Source organism: Cydia strobilella, chromosome 8 (assembly GCF_947568885.1).
Source record: "Cydia strobilella chromosome 8, ilCydStro3.1, whole genome shotgun sequence".
Taxonomy (NCBI): Eukaryota; Metazoa; Arthropoda; class Insecta; order Lepidoptera; family Tortricidae; genus Cydia; species Cydia strobilella.
The window spans coordinates 5764950-5789667 of record NC_086048.1 but is presented as its reverse complement, the minus strand read 5'-3'; the positions used below and the strand labels follow the sequence as shown (position 1 = coordinate 5789667).

The 24718-nt window shown below is 38.0% G+C and overlaps 3 protein-coding genes across 8 annotated transcripts in view; 1 reads left to right on the top strand and 2 right to left on the bottom strand.

Annotated features, from left to right (window-relative positions):
• Nucleotides 1–15329, top strand: part of LOC134743506 (calcium-activated potassium channel slowpoke) — a 99647-nt gene extending 84318 nt beyond the window's left edge. Inside the window, exons 13-27 of one of the 5 annotated variants that reach the window (XM_063676969.1) lie at nucleotides 1269–1424; nucleotides 1653–1729; nucleotides 3060–3125; nucleotides 3743–3793; nucleotides 4862–4924; nucleotides 5608–5643; nucleotides 5733–5862; nucleotides 6747–6812; nucleotides 7921–8092; nucleotides 8731–8955; nucleotides 9322–9616; nucleotides 10230–10366; nucleotides 10909–11045; nucleotides 11473–11698; nucleotides 12194–15329. In XM_063676969.1, coding sequence (XP_063533039.1) covers nucleotides 1269–1424; nucleotides 1653–1729; nucleotides 3060–3125; nucleotides 3743–3793; nucleotides 4862–4924; nucleotides 5608–5643; nucleotides 5733–5862; nucleotides 6747–6812; nucleotides 7921–8092; nucleotides 8731–8955; nucleotides 9322–9616; nucleotides 10230–10366; nucleotides 10909–11045; nucleotides 11473–11698; nucleotides 12194–12292 — 1936 coding nt within the window. In that variant the 3' untranslated portion in view covers nucleotides 12293–15329. Of the gene's footprint in view, nucleotides 1–1268; nucleotides 1425–1652; nucleotides 1730–2086; nucleotides 2123–3059; nucleotides 3126–3742; nucleotides 3794–4861; nucleotides 4925–5607; nucleotides 5644–5732; nucleotides 5863–6746; nucleotides 6813–7920; nucleotides 8093–8730; nucleotides 8956–9321; nucleotides 9617–10229; nucleotides 10367–10908; nucleotides 11046–11472; nucleotides 11699–12193 lie in introns of all 5 variants that reach the window. The other 4 variants (XM_063676970.1, XM_063676966.1, XM_063676967.1 and 1 more) reach the window with 4 other exon arrangements.
• LOC134743513 (tropomodulin-1) overlaps nucleotides 1–24718 on the bottom strand; it is a 268940-nt gene that overhangs the window by 106495 nt on the left and 137727 nt on the right. The window lies entirely within an intron of this gene.
• LOC134743516 (uncharacterized) lies at nucleotides 19916–24650 on the bottom strand. The gene is made up of 3 exons (XM_063677002.1): nucleotides 24235–24650; nucleotides 22456–22657; nucleotides 19916–21311 (listed from the first exon to the last, which is right to left on the bottom strand). The coding sequence occupies exons 1-3, from the start codon at nucleotides 24470–24472 to the stop codon at nucleotides 20588–20590; spliced, it is 1164 nt and encodes a 387-aa protein (XP_063533072.1). The 5' UTR covers nucleotides 24473–24650; the 3' UTR covers nucleotides 19916–20587.

The following is a 24718-nucleotide window of genomic DNA, read 5'->3' as shown; positions in this document are numbered from 1 at the left end:
TTGACACCAGATGTCACGAGTGTCGCGAAAAATGTATTGCTAAATCAATTTGCAACTAATAAACAATTTACAACTAAATACTAATATTACAAGGAGAAGGAGTTGAAAATAGAGTTCCGGTTAATCCGGTTATAATATTAGCTGAAAATTGTTGAGCAATAGACTTTTCGTTCGTCGCGACATCTATTGTCAAGTAGCAGTACTGATAAATCCACTACTTGACACTAGATGTCAACTACGAAAATAAGCTACGTTTTGGTAAGAAAACTGATGTATGGAGTTTGCACTATCCTTACTTATTTCTCTGATATTAACTCAAAAACATTAATAACGTTAACGGTGCATTCGCGTGGTTATCTTATAAGAAACACTAAAAGCACGCCACGCCTTCTTTAAAACACGGTAGTATTGTCCGCGCGCCAATTCCGTGTATTCGGAGGTCGAGTACGTGGGGGGTGTGCGCCGCGCCCGTACGTACTTTTTTGTACAAAATGACACCACTCTGTCATGACGCCCAACATTCCTAACATTCCTCAGCCGTGCACGGAATTCGCGCGCAGACAGTAAATGCTTTGTCCTACTCGCTTTATATGTTCGATGTCGTACACTTGCCTTACAATACACACTGCACTTGCACATACACTACACACTACATATTAATAGGTTATTTTACTATTAATTCTGATTCGGAGTTTAAGACCTATCTGAACCTATCTGTGTGTTGAAGTATATCAAACATCAAACTTGCCTGGCTCTCAATAAATTAGAAGTTAAACCTGATATTTTGGTATGCATCGACACGTTTGTAGTGCATGAGTAAAATAAATAAAAAAACTCGATTGCATTGATGCATGGAACATAGTTATTTTCCTGCCTGAATTTTGAATTCAATTTAATAACTCTTTAGAACCCGAAGGCACACAGTCATACATATATTACTTAACATATAACAGGGTGTTATGTTTAGAATGCTAGCCACTCTCCAATTTCCCAAAAATTACGTAAAGTCATCAGTAGTCGTCATTACGTTATGTAATAATCGATTTAATAAAATTCTTACAAATTGTAATTGGTGTAGGTAATTAAACGGATTTTATTACGCCGGCTCTTCTTTAAACAGAGGTTTTTCTTGTCAGCTAGTATTTTTCTGTGCCTTAATAAAAGAGAACAGATCTCTGGCCTTGGGTTTTTTTTTGGAAAGTGGTTAGACAGACATTGTGAACATAAGCCTAGCCTTAAAACGGTGACGTCACAAGCCTGTTTGGCAGGTTGTGCTTCACGAAGCTGAAGCTGCTGCTACTAGCCATCGAGATCAAGGGCGAGGAGGGCGCGGACAGCAAGATCTCCATCAACCCCCGCAGTGCCAAGATCCACGCCAACACGCAGGGCTTCTTTATTGCGCAGTCCGCTGATGAGGTTAAAAGGTAAATAATTCACCGTCCATAACTTGTCTTGAAGAGAACCTCTATACACTCGCTTCATAGTTGCCAAGAGAATGAGTTATGGAAACTGGCACAGTTTCGCGGTCCTATCGATCAGTCAGTTTAGGTTTTCAGAATATTTGACATACATAAGAAAGCGTAAAACAACATACGACACTATAGAAAATTGGTAGAGAATTATAAATTCAGGAATTGTTTTATTCTTTTCAGGGCTTGGTTTTACTGTAAGGCTTGCCATGACGACATCAAAGATGAAACACTCATCAAGAAATGCAAATGCAAAAACTGTAAGATCATTTTCTTTACACTTAAACAAATTGAAATTTCTTTTAACGAGTATAAATAGCTTAGTCTACTGTGAAAAGTGTAGATTCAGACATAATACGCAATGACAATGACTAATGAAATAAAATTCATAGCTAACAATAATTCTGTGACATTCTTTCTGGGAAACAATAAATGTTCACGGACTGTGTCTTGTAGAATTGATCACGAAAGAACACCTCTGTTGACTCTTCCGATGATTGTCACATTGTCTAACACTGTACCACGGACACGTTGACACAGCAGACTTGCTATCGACCTCACACTGTTTACCTTTGTTTCTGTGAGATTAATGGAATCTTGTTCGGCTAAACTTTTAGTGACCGCCCACCAGCGGAAGGTTGGAGCCGACCTAGGTAACTTGCACCACACCTAACCTCACAAATTGACGTTTTCCGATTATTTTTCATGTCTATATAATTTTTGAGTTGCTTTAGTGGTGTTGCGTCCTGTACCTCACAGACTGGATCGGCTGCAAAGCATCTCTTGACCCGTGCTCGTTCACCACCCTATATTTAGAGATCATTGTGTTTGTCCGCCGCTCGAGAATGGATAATGCCACGATAGGATCAAGCACTCTGACACCATTTTTCTATGCCTTTTGAAAATCTCGCTATGTACTGATTTGTATCTATATTGAGAGGATTTAGTGCATCATACAATACAACCGACTACTGCCAATTGATTGTCAAATAATTCGGCGCAGGGACTGGACCAACAGCAGTGATCTAAATTACAAATTTCCCGAAGGATGAAAACTATACAGTTCGGTGCAAATTTTTAAATTAAAAGAATTGATATGATGCACTTCAAAGCCCAGAGCAAAAAGTATATTGCATGTAAATAGGAACATTAAATATATGTAGAGTTTATATCACATGCGACAAACTTGCACCGTCATTTGTCCTAAAACACTTAGTTTATTGTGTCTGTTAATCCACGAAAGCATGTCTCAGAAAAGTCAGAGTGTTAAGAGAATCATAAGTGCTAAAATAATTTATCTCATCGAGATTGAACTAAAAAAAAACAAAAGACTTTCCAGAGCAGTTCCGGCTTGTCTGTGCTAATGACAGTGACTAACGCAAGGTCAACGGAAACCTAACGACGTCGCTATCTCATTACCCCATCAGATATTTTGGTAGGATCGAATTCATACTGCAATGCGCAGATAAGTTGAAATAACCTAAAATTAAACAAAGTGAACACGCTCCTACCAAATGCTTAACCGATTGATCCCACAACAGAAGAGACAGGAGCGTACCTTCGTATGTGTCAGTTTTTGCATTTTTACAGATGTTGGAATGATGATGATGCAGACTGGGATGGTGAAACAGATTAATTCATATCGGGGTTTAGACGGTACGGAGCTGAAACAAAAGCTATTACCTATTACCGTACCTCACAACACGTTTAGTTTGTTTGCATCAACTAACCATGCTCATGAACTCATGATCGACATAATGTACCTACCCGGAGAACAGTAAAACGCTAATCTCACGATTAAACGATACACGCAGCGCTCTAGACTAGTACAGCAATGCTATTGTCACGATGTATTAACTATGAACTCGCTTACAGTACTAGGGCTTGGTCCGGACGAACTTCCTACTTCTAAACACAGCTCACGGTGACAGTCGAGTTGTAGGCTATAGGCTAAGGTGCTATATTATATATATTGACTTCATTTTGATTACCTGCAAAGCCTAACGATCTGCCCCAGTTTAAATGCTCTTAATCCATTCAAGTAATCTTAGAAACAAGGCAGATCGTTCAAGTGTTGGTAATCAAACTGTAACAGAGGCAACTCTCATCTAATTCCTTTTCATTCCTAAACTCTACAAGAAGAAGACTCCTCAGCTTTGCATTTCTGTCTGCATAAGTGCCTATGATTTGCAATCATTGTGTAATGCCCACGAAAATCAATGATTAGTACCTATTAATACATGATCGCTTAAACGTGTTGTTTCTCGGTTCAGTGGCTACGTTCAGGAAGGGCGTACGAGCCGTCCAGATGGTTGGCCGGGCAAGTACGTAACCCAAATGTGTTTAACATTCAGTGTACATGTCAATGTGATGTTCTATCGCGACGCGCGGGCCTGTCGCGGCGGCGATTCTATATATATAGCAATCTCGTGTCCTGTATCATTGTCTTGTCTGGTTCGTTATTCTATGTGCATTACCTATTCAGCAGTTAGATGTTTGCCTCTCTATTAGCGGAACTAAAACATGAGAAGACATTTGTGATGTCATTTGTTTATTTTGGTGTTGTTGTTATTATAATTATATCAATCTCTAAATTTCCTAGGAGTATTTAAAACCCTGATTATTGCATCGAAATAGCCCCTCTGATATTGATGTTGTAAAGTGTAATCTGCTTTCAAGATTAAAGATTAATGTAAAGACCCTGCATAGGGAATGTTTAATTTAGTTAGATGGCCCTGCCTCGATAGCTCCAGGACCGGGGGTCAACGGTGGCAGGTCTGCCAGACTGGTATATCATCTCCAGAGTAATTATCTTTGCCTTTAATCGTTAAGACGTTGAGAATTGTTAATTGCTTTAGCCTTTTAAGTAATTACAACGTTAGTACGCTCGGTGCCATCTCCTGATAATTTACGCCCCTTAGCCATTTTATCATTTCTTCTTACATTAGTTTTAAACTCATTTATAATTAGGATTATATATTCATCAAGTATTAATGCGTTTTATAATATACTTATATAGTTTAGAGCTTGTCTAATAGATTTTATTTATTGTGTGTTAGCTTAGAAGCATGCTGCACGTGGATGTTGTAGTTATTGACGTGTTGTGTTGTGTTACTGTTTGTATAATACTATAATATATCATTAACAGATTGTTTAATAATATTTTGTGTAACTCGATTCGGTTTCATAATTAAACTCGATGTTGTATATATTCAAGTCGTCAGCTTAAACTTGCACAAACGCTTATAAAGTGAAACTGAATTGGTTACTTTTAAAACGGACTCTGTACGACGAGTGTTTGTCACTCGCTGTCTATAATCGCGACGAGCCAGTAGGTGATGTCGTTGACTGATTGGTGTATTGGAATGCGAATTTGTGCTGATGTTTTGCAGATGACCACCATCCTCCCCCCACCTTCACGCCGCCAGAGTTGCCCAAGAAGGTGCATCATCGAGGTACATCTCAGGATGAAAGACTTGAGTGTTTTATTTCAATTTGTTTTTCTCATCGGCCCACTTCCATTGAACGACCAGCAATGTGCTTCCACCGGTGACCGAAAGGTGCCCCGCACTTAGTTGCTTTATCACGCATTTTCATAGCGAGCACTAAAGGAATTTCGATAACGATTCGCGGATGAGGCTTTCATCAAGCATGATCCCAGCTGAAATAGTAGACAAGAAGATACCGTACCTTCTAAAGGACCGTTACATGATCCACATTTTTAGTTGTGATTTTTTTTTCTTCACGGAAAACGTTTCGTTTTTGTTTTTGCATCACCTTAAGAGATTTAAAAATTGCAAACCCCATCGACCTGCGCTTCTTGGTTAACTCTAAAGCGGATGTTTCATTGGTTTGTACTCCCGCCAGGCATTGCGACCCATTGCATCCGTCCGTTTAATACATATTGTGCCCTTGAATGCTTTGTCAATACGCTTTTGTTGTAGACATTAAATAAGTTCTTAAATTGTCCTGAACCCTATTGAATGGAATTAATGTAAATATCAAATATTTTACTAAGTACTGTTAATTTTGAAGAACAACTTGTTTAATCCAAAGTAATGTAAAGGACTGCACTGCACATATATTTTTAAGGCACGTAATATTTTTATTTTTTATTAATTTCATTACATTATTCCAGGTGAAATCGCGAGAGAACGAGGTGAAGACATTAGTTGTAAGTACTAATTAACCAATATTTGCAATCCCCTATAATAGTTTAAAGCTCAATTAATTTAACCTGACCTATATGACGTCTGTTCCCAGTAATAAACAGAAACCATAGAAGTGCACCGAATGCTCTCCTGTCTCCAAACGCGAACCAGCTGATGAACACAACGACGACGAGGCAGGTCAACAAAGTCAAGCCAAACGTAAACAGAGCTCCACCTGACACGTAAGTTATAAAACCATTAAAAACATTAACCTGAATTGTAGTCTGTGGCAGCCCTGAACCATGATTGACTGTGCTTTGAATGTGTGTGTATTCAACGCGCTTTCGATTGGTGTGAATGAACCTAGGGCTGCCCCATATTCATTGCTTCACCTTTAAAATAATTTTTCGTTAAAAAGATTTTGCGTATATATGCCTTAAACGTAAAACAATGGCTGCATAAAAACATAACACATAAAGATTATTAATTATCGCATTAAAAAAAAACTTGAGCTGATCGTGTTTTTTTATTTTTGATTAGATCCCGAAACTTAGCAACGCCTTCGACCCTATTTCGTTATCACGAGATTTATGTTTGGCACTGTGTGCACTGTGTACACGATATAAATGTCTATATATTATATAAATACAGTGAAAATCAGTTTTTATACAATTTGTAGTTTTCATGAGTAAATTTGATAAAAGCGACCCTTAATTCCAACGCTGATGTCACCCGAACATTTTAATCTTTCACACGGGGCGACCAGCAAGCAACTATCTGTTTCGATCCTTAAGATATTTTTCTAGCAATGAGCATCATTACCCCTAGCTGCTCAATTTATACTCTCGCTGACTCTAAGCGAATTCTTATTTCCATAAAAAAAAACATGCCTCGTCTCTCGACTATGAAATGCTAGAATAAGAAATACGGGTAAACAAAAGCCACATTGGAATTTTGAAGTGTCAAATGAACAATTAACTGAAGATAATTGAATAATGTCTATCTGTGTTCTAAGACTGCTTGATACATAGTATTACCACATTAATATGAACTGATTTTCACGGTATCTCCCCAACCCGCACTGATTGTCAAGACATGAAGCTACGGAGCTGTTTGGGTGTTACAGGAACCCTCCGGATCAGGACACGAATTACCAAGCGTACCACCTAGCCTACGAAGTGAAAAAGCTCATGTAACTCAACTTATATATCAGCTAGAATTTTTCAGTAGTTTGACTTTACTATTGTATGATACCGTTTTTGAGACATATAGATGCTTGCTTATGGTTACTTTAGTTTATGTAGGTAGCTAGAACTCGTATGTATTTGTGAAGATAGGTTATTTGGAAAAAATACTTAATTTTAAATGCATGGACAATAATCGGAGAAGCTTAAATTCAGAAGTCAAAACTTAAATTTTTCTTATGTCTGGTACATCTTAATATTATCAAATACAAACATTTTTATAGTCTTTTTAAAATAATTATTCTTAATACAGAACCACTGCACTCAACGAAGCTATTTGGTGAATTACAACTAGAAACATTCGTAATAAGAATTCGTTCATAAAGTTGTGTATTTAGAGCCTGTAAGAGTAGAAGCTTTCTCGGATATATATATATGTCTTCAGGACGAATTTTTTCTAGTAACGATTCACTTTATTTCCTTTATTTTTCGTATATTTTGGCACCTGTAAACAGCACGGCACTAGTCTTGAAACGACCTAGCATGTCTTATCGGTTGTATAAAAAAATCGATCCACGAAATGTATGCGTATTTAGTGTATTTATTAGAGTTGCTTACTTTAAATATTTGTAATTTCAGTAATTATGAATTACTGGCGTATAAGATTAGTTTTCATAAATACTCGCCTTTTGTTATCAGTTTTCAATTAAGAATCATAAACTTTAAATCTTGTACGCCGGTGAAATTATTAAAATTCCTTACACTTTATTTTCATTTGTCATAATAAATAAGCGTAAAAACAACATCAGCTTCTAGTAGTTTTCTCAAATTTGAAAATAACTTATATATGTTTTTTTTTTCTTTGTAAAATATGACAAGTGTAATTTCCTATAAATGCAAATACCGCGACACTAATTTGAACTTGTAGCTTCTTACTTAACAAACTTTAATCCAAAATAACATAATTTAAACAAATTATAAATATAACATAAAACACCAACGCACTGATTCCCGCCAATTTTTTTAAAACTTTCTGCACAACGGCAACACAGCCTATCGCCCGTTATTTATAAAGCGTTGGCGTCCGAATTTTTCAAATATTATGTATCCCTTCAGGCCGACGAGTAGAAGCAGCGGCGGCAACCAGAACAGTAACGGCGTGAGTCTGCCAGCGGGCCTGGCCGACGACCAGTCGAAGGATTTCGACTTCGAGAAGACTGAAATGAAATACGACTCCACTGGCATGTTCCATTGGAGTCCCGCCAAGAATCTGGAGGATTGTATATTAGTACGTAATTTTCTGTGTCATCTGTCGATTTGCTTAAACAATTATTGATTCACCATGTCGATATACATACTTATATATATACGTTAGAATCTAGCCCTCTCTGCAAGATCGCCACGATAGTCTGTCCTTTGCCAGTCTTTCTGCACTCATTTAGCAGAAACCCTCAATCTTGAACTTCCTTTCGTCTATGTACTCTTTAAGTCTTATTCCCACGCCTATTCACGGGAACGTTATCTAGAACTGTACCAAGTACCGAGAACTACAAAGAACCCGAAAGAAAAACGTTATTATTTAAAATAATAATGAAATATGTACCTAAAGATGTAGTGCATAATTGTTTGCCATCGTATTTTCTCGGAAATGTTCGTATTTGTCATGCCACTTCAGTCAACCTCAGTACTTATTGTACTGAGACTGACTAAAATAGTATAGTAACAATAGTAACACGTTCGTACGTTTCCGTGAAAACACGATGGAAAATAATTATGCAATACCTACATCTGTACGTAACTATGTTTTACCTACAACCTACAAGGAATCGCAAAACGTTTTTTAACAGCATTTTACACACTTCAACCACAAATCGTGTGTGTACATGTGTTCTCGCAATTAACTCATTTATGAATTTGATGCAACAGGACAGAAACCAAGCGGCGATGACCGTCCTAAACGGCCACGTGGTGGTCTGCCTGTTCGCGGACCCCGACTCGCCGCTAATAGGCCTGCGGAACCTCGTGATGCCGCTGCGGGCCTCCAACTTTCACTACCACGAGCTGAAACACGTGGTGATTGTCGGGAGCGTCGACTACATCAGAAGGGAATGGAAGATGTTGCAGAATCTGCCAAAGATTTCTGTTTTGAATGTAAGTTTTTTTTATTCTTCCTCTCATTTCCATAGGCGACGCTTACTCCTTGCGACATCATCCTCGTCCTGAATCCTCTGTTAAATCCATTTGCAGATTTGTTAACTATAACTCGGTATTTATAGGTAGATATGTAATATGTATTTTTTATTATTGTCCTCTCTCAGATGAGATTCATACACAGCCCAGTTTAATATTACAAGTCATGTATGCTGAAGAATCTAAGTCAATCAGTCAGCCAGAAGCTTGTTCAAATTATTCTAACGTCTCTTTTTGCAAAAAAGGTAATCACGGGGGAAGTTAAATACCGTCGATTTTGCCAGCACCATTCATGACATTATACTTAAGCCAAACTTTGCTTGACAGGGTTCACCGCTAAGCCGAGCCGACTTGCGTGCAGTGAACGTTAACCTTTGCGACATGTGCTGCATCCTGTCCGCAAAGGTGCCGTCCAACGACGACCCGACGCTGGCCGACAAGGAAGCTATCTTGGCTTCGTTGAACATCAAGGCGATGACCTTCGATGACACGATAGGCGTGTTAAGTGGGGGCGCGACGAATGGGAGCGCGGCGGCGCAGCCCCCGCCGGGGGCGCCGCCCGCGCCGGTGCTGCTGCAGCGGAGAGGGTCGGTGTATGGTGCCAATGTGCCTATGATTACTGGTGAGTGGCAAGTTTCAACACTTTCAAACTCCATCCGGCTCTCTTGGTGTCGTCCCAGTTGCATCTTAAATGGTTATTATCATCTCCATTAATTCATCGTCCATTGACTTTACTGTAGGCCGCAATTTTTGTTGTTGGTTTTGTGTTGCTTGGATTCGCGTTCCAACATACAATAGGGTATTTGACTGCATTTAAAATAAATTATTTTACACCATACATGAAATAAAGCACCAGAAGATTAATAGAGAAACGTAGACAGCATTTTTTATAGATACAATTTCTATTTTAAAACCAGCATAAAACTATAAAGAGTAGGTAATTTGATTGTCACGTCACAAGCTAGTGTTTCATATAAATTCCATAGTAGCAAAATCGTTTTGACAGTTGGAAAAAAGAAATAGTAGTCAAATACCCTATTGGCAACGACGACATAGACGATTTAATCATTGTTATGTTGTTGTTGTTGTCATTGATTTCATTGTTATGGAAACAAACTTTTTGGTGACTGTACACTCCGGTATGAGAATAGGTACTTTATTATCCTCCCAGTTCTAAAATAAAAATATATGTTTCTCGTTTTGCGACATTTCTAATTATTTTTAATGTTATGCAGAGCTGGTGAACGACAGCAACGTGCAGTTCTTGGACCAGGACGATGACGACGATCCTGACACGGAGCTGTATCTCACGCAACCGTTCGCCTGCGGCACCGCCTTCGCCGTCAGCGTGCTCGACTCCCTCATGTCCACTGTAAGTACTTGCTTTACACAGTGTGTAAATCCAACACAAGCGAATATTTAAACGATGGTTAGCATAGGAAAAGTGGTAAGGATAGAAATTCTATATCTAGTTTAATTTATTGACCGTATTGGATTTATACACTGTACGTATACAGGGCTGGTGAACGACAGCTCTTCTTGAGCCAGGACGACCAGCCTGTCAGTTGTTCGGAACTGTCAAATTTTTGTTCCAACTGACAAGCCGATATCGTCCGGTGGACTGATAGTCAGTGGGCTCCTTAATTTCTTAGCAGAACCGACGAGCATTATATGTATGTAATAAAACTGCAAAAGATTTCATCGAGCTAAAACCCAAGGATTTACCTAGGCGAAGAAAATTAGTACATTTTTTTGTGTTACTAAATATTTCGTTTTTTATTTGAGATTTTTTGTCATTAACAAGTTTACGAGTATAACGAATTCGGATTCAATTTAAGTATGTACCAAATATTGAATGCCCTTCGCATCGCCTTTTTCTAGACGGAAATTATATGAGATGTTCCATTGTTCCAGACGTATTTCAACCAGAATGCCTTAACCCTGATCCGGTCGCTGATCACGGGCGGCGCCACGCCCGAGCTGGAGCTGATCCTCGCGGAAGGAGCTGGTCTCCGAGGAGGGTACTCCACGCCCGAAAGTTTAGCGAACCGGTAACTTGTTTCCAACCAGCAATCTTCCTCGGGAAAGGTCACAGCACTGTCATTTTGTATCGCGTAAATTCTTTAATTTTACTGCGCTACTAAAAACCGTATAAATAATGGTTTAATAAACGCTATCATTTTGTAGAACATCAGGGAAGAGCATTTTGGGCTACCAATAAAGAACTGTTTTCGTTTCTATAAACAGAATGAAGAAATCTTAAAGATATGCTTTGATCTCGTTTAAGATCTAGCTCCGTAGCGAAGGAAGTTCATGATTTAGCTTAGCTAGGCTCATACTGATTGAAACGGTACGAAATCTGTTATCTTTGACATCGCTTACCGTTTGAGCATCATGCACATCTTTAGCGGAATACTGCGCAAGGCGAAATTTTGAGATGTAACTTATACATTGTAACTAGTAACTGTTAAATTCCAGGGACCGGTGTAGAGTAGGTCAGATCTCCCTGTACGACGGGCCGCTGGCCCAGTTCGGGGAGGCCGGCAAGTACGGCGACCTGTTCGTGGCGGCGCTGCGCGCCTACGGCATGCTCTGTATCGGTCTCTACCGGTTTCGGGATACTTCGTCCTCGTGCGACGCGAGCAGCAAGAGATACGTCATTACCAATCCGCCGGATGACTTCATCTTGCTGCCAACAGATCAGGTATGGCAATATTATTGGCTTGTATCACTTTGTCATACGTCGTCACCACGCATCGCGAGCAGCAAGCGATGCACTTCACCAACCTGTTAAATGACTTTCATTTGGCTGTTTGCTGTTCACTGATCAGTTGTGTTACATATGAAATGCATCGTCCAGCTCTTTCACAAGCAGCAAACAATACGTTGACCAATCCGTCAGAAGATTCGTATGATGCCTAAGGTGCAATACGGTCTACGAAAAACGTTACAGTGGCATCTTTATTATACAGATCACAAAAACCAGGTCTTCATGAATGACTACAGGTCATTTTCATAAATTTACAACATCCTTTATGTATCCACGATTGATTCTATAAAAATGTTCAGCGTATTTTCCATGGAATCTAATTTGAATCCATACCATCGTCATGATTAGTTAAATGAAATATTAAATAATGTCCATGTTTTCACGGATAACAAATAGTTTCTCCATCATAGAAGGTAAACGTTTGTGCAGGTATTCGTGCTCATGCAGTTCGACCCCGGCGTGGAGTACCGCTCGTCGCGGCGCGCGGGCTCGGCCACGGGCAGCGGCGGCAAAGACGACGCCTCCTGACTGCTGCTGTGCAGCGCCCTTACCGACGGACCCTACTCCTACATCTAAGCCTCCGGGCTCATAGGCGGTAGGGCCCGACGCCACTCCACAAGCCCCCCAAACAATTCACTTTTGAGTTATACTATTTTTATCTAGGTTGCGCAAACTCTTTGGTTTTATCTTCACGATTCTTTCCATTCGAAGCCAAAATTCAAAGTTTTTGTGGTAATACCTTTTTCAAACTATTATAACTCGTACTCGATTTTATTTCTTCTTGCGTTTTAATTATTATTTGGAATTGGATAGCTAAGTACAAGTTATGTTACACTTCCACTGACACGGCACAGCAATCTTCACCATACTCTTGAAATGCACCTTTTAAAGATGTATAGGGAAAGCCATGTTCAGGTTCCTATGTATCTTTTGCACAGCGAGCACTGCCTTCTATCTGTCTTGTAATTTGTGCACACTATCTCTTTGCATTGGTACACAGAGAAAACAATAATAGAAGTTTCTTGACTGTTAAAATCATGACACTGTAATTCCATCAACAAGTCCAGTAAAATAAACCACCTAACTTATTTCACCTGAAAAGGGTATCTAATGAATATTTTGGCAGTCATGGGACTATTATCAAACAACTTATGGCAATCATGAAAAAAATGCATAAACAAACGCTTCTAATGCTGAGTCTAATGAGTAATGTAACATCAAACCACACTAATAATGTTGAAGTCCAAATTACTGAAAAATATTTCTAATTTCAACATTTAATTCAGTGCAACACTTCGACACTTTTTCATTTGAAACACTACACACTACACAGTCCATTTTGAAAAGTGATGGTCGACGTTCGATTTTATCTACGGTTTTGACAATTGAATTAAAGTAAGTCTGTACAATTGTGTAAGTAAATATAACCGTTATTTGTAGCAATATAATGCTCAATATTAAATGAACCTTTAAAACTTTTAATTGCACTACCGTGTAATTTCAGAACGAATTTAGAATAGGTAATGCATGCTTTTATTTACTATTTCTTCTATTAGTGTAGGTTTATTTCTTTCTCTGTAGTTTTTACTATTTTTCTGGCATCTTTTGACTCATTTGGGACGCTTTTTCGGGGCTAAAGTATAACTTGTAAGCATTTATATTATCATCGACTGATTGAATACTCTTAAGCAGAACACTTCATACATGATGACACAAATGTGATAAGTTACTCGACACTACGTTAAAGTTATTGTTTTAGTTTATATTGTTTTATATGGATTCACATTGAATCCATCATTTATACTTATATACTTAGTTTTAAGACACAACTGTTCAATACTTGAAATGCACCTGTGGTAGTACCTAGTATGCATACAGTTCCATCGCTCAGCTCACGTTTTATTTTATCGAACTTCTATAAACTTTCATGTAAAATGTCCACTAGTTAAGGCAGTTTATTTATTCTTTAATTTCGACGTCTTGAGACAGATGCGATTGAAATACACATCTTGGAAATTATCAGCGAGGGTAACGACAAGTGTTGGCTGCTCCAGCGCTTATTGTTGTCTTCGACTAAATTCACAGACGTGTATTTCTTTTCATCTGTTTTTCGTCGTTCAAATTATTTTCAACCTCATCTAGCACCGGCACCGCATTTTGTTTATTTTTTTAATAAATTTTATTGAATGATTGTTTTGTTTTGGTTTTATTTTGTTTTCCTATTGGGCGGGGGATCGGTGGACGTGGATGGCGGCGCTGCACACACAGAACACGTTCGCGACGACGCGTCGCTCGCGCGGCGCGGGGACGTCAGTGCAAAGTGTAATTTTGCTGTAAATGTGTGATATTGTTTTCGAATCGTCGTTGTTACTGGCTTCTAAAGCCTGCGATGTATTTAGTGTTAACTCCGGGTGCTTTGACGATTGTGGACTCTTCATAGTTTAATGCCCTTTATTGTATTAGATAACTAAGGCTCAACTTTAATCGACTCCACGTGCAGACATGCATTTACAATCAACTCGAACACCGGTGCAGTTGATTAGAGTTCCTTTTTAGAAATTTCTAGGTAATACGTGTAGTTACATTCCCTCGCCAATATTAGTGTCATTTCTTCAGATTTGTCGGTGGCGTCGAGCCGAACAAACTGACAAGATGTTTGATGAACCTTATGATGTAGATAGATAATGTGAACCCTTAAGTCCGCCACGGCGTCGCCCGCACGCAAATAGCACTTATTATAATAATAATTAAAAATACCTCAATTACCTGATAGTAAGTAAAGTTAGTTGAAATATTGTATGAATTTTCATCAAACATCCTGTGTATAGTTGCCCACCGTCACGTCATAGCATAGTGCCACTGAGTTGCCTGCAATAGGCGGCTTCATTGCTCACTTCATCTAGAAAACCATACTTTAATGCCACGTGTGTTACGAAGTCAAAGTTCGCGCCCAAGAAAATGACTGGATACTTAAATTGTAGAACTTTAATAAGAGCCCCATTGCCTGGTAAGTAGGTGGCAGTATAGACATCATTTCATCCTTCAAATAGAATAGGCAAAGCTGGCCTTATTGCTATTAGATAGTGGGTGTGATGTGACGAGAGAAGTGTGAACGGTCCTGACAACTTGGACAACTGATCCTAGTTCGTAAAGGAATTGAATGCAAACATACTGCCATATATTTTGTAATTCCGCTACATAAGCCCATGGAAAAATAAACATCAATAAAGTACAAAAGAAAAACCGTGAGACACAGAATTCCATACATTTGATGAACAAAAAGGAAGTTATTTACCCTAGAGGTCCATTCGCGGGGTACTCAGGCTTCCGATATACCCTAAGATCTCAAGTCACCCTGTGTACCAACATTATGTGTGGGCAGGAAACCACCAGTGAGCCAATTCTCTAATAGTTTTATTCGAGATTCCATAGAAGTGATATTGTTACATTATTTGAATAATGGAGATGATCGAACGACCGGAGAATAGTTCACAGCACGCATCGACAACAGAATGAAGATATTAGATAAAGTTTTGAAAAGGTTGTGCACGTTAAATTATTAAAATTATATGAAATTCGTCCGTCTGTTCTATATAGTCAGAACAGTGTCTTGGCTCGGGAGGCACTCGGACGGCTGTTAGTTCTTATATGATCAGATGTTATATAGATGTATTCAGAGCTTGGTATCCGGTCGGTAGTGTCCATGCATGCAAGGAGCCCTCCTAGACGCCAAACTAGGGTAATGAGTAGAGTACCTGCAGCGTGCTACATTCAAAACATTTTTAAAACGATTTAGCTAGAATGTTGTATATAGTCAAGTGTAATTTTGTATGTTACGTAAGAATTTTTCAAAGTACATCTCCTTTGCATCAAAATAGAAGGCTATGACTACATTAAAACGTTTATATTCAATACTATCGTGTGTAGATTGTTGTAAATTAGGCTTTATGTCTATGTCATTTAGGAATAGTGTTCGGACGTCTCAATGTAAAAATGTAAAATACACGCTATTATTTTGGATTAATATGAATGTTAAATAAGATTAATATTAACATGACGATTTTTCCTTTAATATTTTTATACAACATTACGAATATTTATCGCAATTAAAAGTTTATAGAGGTCAGTGTGCAATTTAACATAGTGTCTAAATTTGTATAATCGCCTTAACGAGAGAGAATATAGCCGTGTCCGTGCGTCTGCGTCGTGCGTTGTAGTCCCTTATGCATGAGCGGTTCCCGTTTGCTAGGTGATGTCTAAGATAGCCGGCGTCGCTCGCTGCTACCTCGCCGCTACCATCCAATACCTACTCGTACACGCAACTTTGTACTTGTTGGGTTTTGCATTCTGCTGTCCAGAGTGATTTGTAACTCGCGCGATGTAGTCTAACTTCTGATGCCGATTATTGTCCATGTAATGTGTGCACTGTAACTTCCCAACGGCGTACCTTTGATGATTCTATACAAACCCGAATGCGTTAAACAGGTTTGTATAAAACCGCCGCTTAGAACGCCAGGGTGCACAGTCTTTAAAGCATTACACCCCTCGCGCTTTACCTTAATTAATTAATCGTCAGCGTGCTAGATGGGCTTGTCTGGACCGCATAATGCAGAACACATCTAAGAAACAAAGTGCTAATGACTTTTAATATCATTATCATCTTTAAATGTCTTGTCTCATCTTCATCCATTAGAATATAGGTATATAATAGGGGAGGTAGCGACGACGCCTTTTAGAAATGTATAATCCGCGGGCTTTGCCTGTCCCGATAGTTATAAGTACGTCACGTGATTCAGTTTTGTTAAAATATGCGCATATACCCGTATATATTTACTGTCTTGATATGTTTCATTTGAATGAAAGCGACGTAACTATGCCATTTATCGTCGAGTATATGCGCCATATGGTACGGATAATGCTTTTATTTGGCACTGATGCTAAACAACCCATCGAGCTATCAAGCGGAATCAAAACTATGGGAGCATGATGCCATTAATAACTTTATGACGCACTCCACGGGTCATTTTTGTGACGTGACCCGAGTATTTACAGATGTAGGTAGTGCATAATTATTTACCATCGTAATTTCACGGAAACGTACGAACATGTCTTGCTATTTCAGTCAGTCTCGGTACAAAAAGTACTGAGTTTAATAATGAGTACTGAGTTTGACTGAAGTAGCATGACAAATACGAACGTTACCGAGAAAATACGATGGAAAACAATTATGCGCTACATCTGTAATGACATATTCGTATCGCAAACTGTCCGCCTGGTAACGAGATACAGAAAGACACAATTTTCTAGATCTGGCTGTATCTATGTTTAAGCAGTTCAAGTATTAGTATCAAATAGAAGCATCCTGGTTTGCATAGAGTATTGAATGAATAGTTTAAGAGCATGCCGGGTTCTACTGTGACGGGCACTACATATATTACAGTGCCTACTACTAATTCCTTTTTGTTACACGCAAAAAGGTCACAAGTCGATACCAGATTACCACTTACGTTCGGCAGAATCCCATAGAATTTCGCTAATTCCTGGACGTTTTTAATAGATTTAAATGAAACAATTTGAATGATCTAATCCTAACGGTAAACAGTCTATGAATGGTCCAGATCTGCCAATCAGAACACTAACCTTTGGATCAACACTATCAACAAAATGGTCGAACTCATTGGGATTCTGCGTTAGCGTTAAATCTCGTATCGATCACTTTAGACTGTTATAAGAAATATCAGAGAGTAGATAGTTATAATAGTAAAGTTGTTACACTGACCACCCATGTAAGGGGTTTCAGAATCATCTACGCTTTAGTAATGAATATCTATGAAATAAAACTATGAAAACGGATTATATCGCGTATATTGAATTTGTATTACATCCCGACGTTTCGAATTCGAACCATTTACAACGTTCGTGGTCAACGGGTGACTGAGGAAAAACTACAATGTGCAAAACTACCCACCTACAAAAATAATGAACCATAATAAACCATAAACTTTAGGCCCGATGATTATGAACCGATTTTGCATGTACAACTAGCCTTAAGTTTATAGTTTATTATGGTTCATTATTTTTGTATGTGGGTAGTTTTGCACATTGTAGTTTTTCCTCAGTCACCCGTTGACCACGAACGCTGTAAAGGGTTCGAAACGTCGGGATGTATTATAAATTCAATATACGCTATATAATCCGTTTTCATAGTTTTATTTAATGAGTAACTATGTAACCGAAGACAATATAAAAAATATCTATATCGAATGTGCTAGAAGGAGATATCGTAATTTCGACATTCGAACTTTGACCATAAGGCCTGTACTTGATAAGTCTGTGCTGCCACATAATATTAAAACTTTCTACTCTCTGGACACATAGTATAATTGCGATTCATTTTAGAGTTAGGTACGATTACGCAATTTTACAATAATTTAAATATAATCTTATTTCGCAAGTTCTGCACCATTACTTCATTATATGTTGCAGGCGCACAAACTATCACTGACGTTACTTTAAATATTACGTCCGTAAATCATTGGATATCGGTTAGTTCGCGCGTACTTTCATTTGCTATGAGTATCTCCTTATCTTACTAAATATGACAGATCTTAGTGGGGTTAGGATGGAGAGTGCATATTGTCACATATCACTTTCAGGTATATTCTTAGAGAATGATAGCTATCAGCGGCTAATTCTAATTGAATACCTACACTTGATGTACTTTTTGTCTGATGCAAGATCTTTTTTAATATCGGTGCAAAATTGCAAGTTTTCGACACGTCCTCTATCAATACCTAATTTGAAAATATATCGCGTTAAGCTCTGGTTTATTGTAGCGCCATCTAGTTCACTTATTGTGACAGATTTACTAGATGGCGGTATAGTATGATATGGGTTTTCCTTGCGTCATATAAAATACGACAAATATATTTACTCGTTTCGGTTTTGAATTGACACAGCAATGGTTAGCCATATACCTACTCAAGGCCGATGAACGATTATCTTTTTGTTTATCCTATAAATTGGAATGAACCGATGATATTGTGATTCAGGATAGTTCTACCACGTAAGCCATGTCCGCTCTTGAACAACCCCCCCTAAACCTAGGAATAGCTCGAACGAACTTATACAAACACTTAATGCCTACTCGCAACTAGTAATACACGTTCTGTGTGCATTAAATTCCTAGAATTAACAACATTGTTGACTATTGCTAATAGCTTGAGGTTGTTAACGTTTTTAGAAACGGAATGGTGAATTTTTCATGTATTATATACGTATATAAATAAATCTTACACTCTCTAATACCTACGATGTTCGCTAGACCCTTTTGTAAGCTGAATGCCATCTTATCGTGTTGTTACATATAGTCCTCTTTATAAAAGTAGTATCAATATTATAATGATGGCTGTGAGGTAAATAATTGTAACAATTTAAATTTATACTGTGTAAAATAATTAAATAGCAACACAAAAGATCGCTCTGTCGCAAGATCGGTCTACAGTTTACTTCTTGCCTTTATTTGGCACTGATTTGAAAAGTATCTCGGAAACTTAAATTAAATGCGGAAAATTATTGAGTAAGTTCACAGTGCCAAATAGAAACGCATTATACGATGGCGCGGTACAGCGCTACTTTTCGCAGCGGATTGCCACAATATTAATCTCGACTTGCAAGAGACAGAAGATCCACTCCACTTGAGACTTGTATCCAAGATAATTTTTCGAAGGAATTTCGAGCTTGATAATTGTGGCAACCCCATACTAGAAGCTCACAGCTTTTCCAGCAGTTGCTCAAATTCTAAGCATAACATACCCCATGTTTTCACCGCTTCTAGTCAATCGTTTACAGAATACCACCGTTATTACCCTAGCAACATCACACTATTCGCTGGCAACACAGTGACGAGTGTAATGTTGCCAGTATGTTCGAATGTATCACACCACAAGGACAAATTATTTAATATTGTTGATGTTGATTGTTAATAAAATGCAAATAATGTAAATATCAAAATAAATTCTGTATTTGTATTTGATATATTGTTTCTGTTCAACACCTACATATATGTAAAGATTCCCTAATTTTGAGTGTTACCATTTTATTTTGTTACCTTAAACCTAACTTATAAAGGATGTATAAAAAATTCAATCGTTATTCAATTTAAAAATATATATTTCATTCTGATATGTTCTCCATAAGGAGTCAACAAAACATTGAGAATCTAAGGCACTCCCTTAGTACACACAAATGAACAACATTCTATCAACAGTCGCAAACCCTAACAGCGGTAATTGACTAGACACATTTCAATACTAAATTAATTATACTGCTACATTCACTTCCATAGCCAACATCCAGACAAACTAGACCACTAGTAGATTTTTAAAATCGTTTTTGTGCTAACCAACCCAAACTGTGAAATCTACAAAGCATCTCAAAATTGAATTCAGACTTTTCAATAAAAATGCCTCTGACGGGCAAGATGGTAATGCCATACGATATAAAGTATGTATATGTGATATTATAAAATATGAAAATTTACTTTTTGCTGCAAATGCGCTGGCAACACGAATGACAAATCTTGGAACATCCTCCTCACGTGCGAAATTCTACAATCCGACATTGGCAAACCTTGCTTAAAACAGCAACAAGTTTTTAGACAGAAAAAGAAAAGTTTGCGAGCAGTATACTAAACAAGCTATTTATTAAAATTATTGAACACCATAAAAGTTCAAACCACTTCTAAATTCACTCGACCACAACAGTACATTAATTTAGTTTCACCAATTTCGTCACAGCTTTCCTTTACATTGAGATCATTTGTTACTTAACCCTGTCTAAATTATACACATGTTTTGATGGTTTCCTTGTTTTCATATGTTTTTTTCCTGCACTAACTTTTCGTTTATCCTCCTCTAGTAATAATGGTGGAAGCGAAACCTTTCTCGCATTATTATGTTGGCCAAACGCACTGGGTAACCTGTGAGTGTCATGGTACTCAGGAGTATGTAGCGGCTCCAATTTGGCCAAATCTCTACTTTTCGCCGTGATAACTCTGCCATTAATCCCGTTTTTGCGCTCGGAAGCGCTCATAGCTGTTCCATAATTGGATGGATCCAAAGAAACAAAAGACTTTGCACTGTTCCGATCATAGTTTACCGAGGATTCGGGTCGCGAGTTGCGCATCCAGCGTGACGACGCGATTTCCGATTTTATAAAAGGATTTTGTCGTTTCCTTTGTAAAGGACTCCGTATTTGTATCGGTGTAATGTGTAGGAGTGAGCAAAATGAGTCAGGAAGCTCATGCTCGTCTCCAAACATAGAAAATAGATTTACCTTTTCACGCTGCATTTTGGTCTCACTCAGGTTTTCTATGGATATTCTCGGGGAGTTTTGAGGTGTGACGTCGGTGCTGCTCAGAGATAGGCGCTCCTCGCTTTCACTGAATTCTTCGTAATCACTGTAGTGCATAGCTATTACTTCGTCATGTTCGATTCCTCTGAAAGATAACCGCTTTTCTGGTAGCAATATAGCTTTGCCGATGACCCTGGAAATTATGATAAAACAAATTACAGTTTATTCAGATAAGAAAAAAATCACATGGATGGAGCATAATACACCACATAGAAGTGCTAATTTTGTAAAATTAGAAAAAACTTTCAAGTGTAGTTCAAATATCTGCCAAGCGAAGCGCAAGGGCGCTACCTACCTTTTCTCGAAGCGCTTCGTCGTTTATTTGAACCCTCATAACTTGGGTTTCGATTATGCCAGATAAACAAAATTCTCAGGATATGATGCCAACAGTGGACTTATTAAACATAAAAATTGCATAGCTCTTTCACTAGATTTTATTGATTTCTAAAAAAAAACGTCGTGTACTAAGTCGTCGGACTAAGGTGTAGATTTTGTGAAGTTAGGGCTTGTAGAGTTAGAAGCTTGGCTCTACATGAGATCTGATAACTTTTTGACAGTGCGAGCCTTACGACTTCGTCTTGGCAACATTTTACATGAAAATGATTTTGGTGGTATATTTATTTCTCTAAGATTCCAAATCACAAACACAAAAAAAGCAAATTTTTGGTGTCCGTGTGAATTGCGATTTAGTTGCCACTAAAGGTAAACAACAATGTTTTTTTATATTGTTAAAGATTTTAGCAGATAATTGTATTTTAACACTAGGTACTTAAATAGCGTTTTTATGAACATTCCATTAAATTTTAATAACAAAACTTTCGTGAGACACATACATATTAAACATATTAATAACGGGTCACCCACGTATTTTAAGTCGAAAACCCTCGACATGTTTCACTCTGTACCGAGGAGCGTCGTAGGAGCTTGCGTCGACGGTGACGGACCGGCGCACTGATAAATCTTGCGGCGTAATCCTAATCGCCGATCATTGGCAATCAGAGGATAAAATGACAGCAGGTTTAAAAAATATGTATTCATAAGAGAGTCGAGAATGCAGATTTATTCACTCAAAATTATGAATGAAAAACTAAGCAATTACTATTGTAAGATCGCTTATAACGCCTGTATGTAAATACCTATTTTTAATCATCCTCTCTTATTTATTTAAATAAAAATTGCGTCAAAAATTACTGTTCCTGATTTTTCAATTATTTTCAAATGTTTTATCGCATGCTTACTTGACGATATCCTATTAATGTTAAAAAAAAAATCAGTACCTAAGCTGTGGATGCAACTGCCGCCACTGCTTGCACTCCTCAATGATCTGTGGCCGATTGCTTTTCTCCCCTTCCTCACTGTACAGAGTCCGCTCTATCCTGTCCCACTCTGCCGCCAAGGTCCTCGTGGCTTCTGCTGTGCTCCTTAATAATGCTGAGCCCGCACTGCTGTCACTTTCTTCACTGCGAAAATCTGGGGTCCCTGCAAGAAAAATTGTGTAGTATACTATACTATAGTTTGACTCTCTGAATTATGCCTACAAAACTTTCTATTTGATTATGAAAAATCATACTTAAGCTGGTCTTGACATTGGATGCGGATTTGCACGCTCTGGTGTGCAAGCGGGAAACAGCCAGGTAAGCAAGTCTGCTGTTGCTGAGCATTTACTAGAGTCAGGGCCAAACCACTGGATTGAGCTTCACAACCCTAGAATACTTTCTACAGATCGTGGGTTTTATAGTAGAAAAATCCGTGAAGCCATTGAAATCAAGAAACATAGAAATTTCAATCGAGACGAAGGTTTTAAGATCTCATCCACATGGAACCCAGTCATTAGTAAGTGTAAGCGAAACCAAATATCGAAAGTTGAAAAATCGAATATTGTGAGTGTTGTGTGTCGACCCGGTAACATCCCTAGTGCGCAAAACGTTCAAGTTAATAAACAAGACCAAGTGCGGGTAGTTCGAAAAACTCGCGCGCCTAGAAGATGTTGATGTCAACTTTAGCCAGTCTTCTCCGAGACCACGGGGACAACGCCGTCCTCGAAACGTCGGAGGTGGGTTTAATACTTATTTTACGCGATTAAGTCCCGTCGTTGTAAATAATAATGAGTAAAAATCGTGAAAGTTTAAATCAGTGAATTACTATATACGCGCATAGCACTGTGACACTCATACACAGGATAGACATGCTAATTTCCATCAGTGTAATAATTTGTTAAAAGATATCATTTTAAAGGTTTAAGCAACTGAGCATCCCTCTTTAGGTTAGATAGATAGAAGATATCAATCAATCAATCAATATCAATATATTATAATGTCCACCATTGGCAATCATTATCTATTTTCAAACAAAGGCATGGAAAATAACTTTTTCTTTCTGTGTGTCATGTCATATCAACATTAAAAACATAGTTGATGAACTCTTTCAAAAATAGACTAGATACATATTTCAGAACTTCAAAAAGTGCAATATAAACACAAGTGTTGGGATATGGAACTAGGTCTTACAACATTGGAGGACAGAAGGAAGCGAGGCGATCTTTTTGAGACATACAAAATCTTGTCTGAACACTACAATGTTACAAATATTAAAGACCTATACATATCAAGCCAGAATGTAAAGCTGAGAGGACACTAAGAAACTTGTCAAACCCCCGTGTGCTAGCAACCCTAGGAAACGTTTTTTGCCGAATCGTGTGGTAAATGTGTGGAACTCTCTACCAGAAACTGTTGTTAGTGCACTGTCAGTGAACACTTTCAAAAATAGACTAGATACACATTTTAGAACTTTGAAAAGTGCAAAATAAAATACAAGTGCTCGATATACACGCATCAGCTCACAGAGCTGCCAGTGTATCCAATAATTAAATAATAATAATACATTATACACACATCAGCTCAAAGCGCTGCTAGTGTATAAGTAAACAAATATTAACAGCATTTGAACTTTTAATCCAAATTATTTTTTAATATTGTTCTGTTTTCTTAAAACTTGAAGAACTAAAAAACATTTGGGTCAAGCTTTCATGCATAATTTAATAAGTAAGTACCACATACCTGTCTCACTCTCCGAAAAGAAGTCTGAAAATGGAGTAGTAGGCCTCTCAGAACTGCCCAAGCGATAAGGCACTTCGAAAGAATAGTTTAAATTACGATTTACATGATTATTCTTGCTAGCCGATAGAGCAGGCAGCTCAGAACGATAATTAAACTTCTGCGAATTTATATGCGGCAAGGAATCAATGTATTTGTTGATATTCTTTTCACGGGCCGATAAATAATTACGCGCAGACATAATCACAAACTATTGAGCGCATACTCCTTCGTATCCATAATTAATAAGAATAAATTTCGTTAGGTGAAGAACTATATTACATATCATAAAATACTCGTTTCAATCTTGATTTATGAATGAGATTCTTTAAAAACACAGGAAAAGTTTGGAAAATAAAATCAATCAACAAGCCCTTCAATTTTGGTTTTTATTTCTTCAACTGACAGTCAATTCTACCAACATATTCTCAAGAAAAATCCGTGTCTA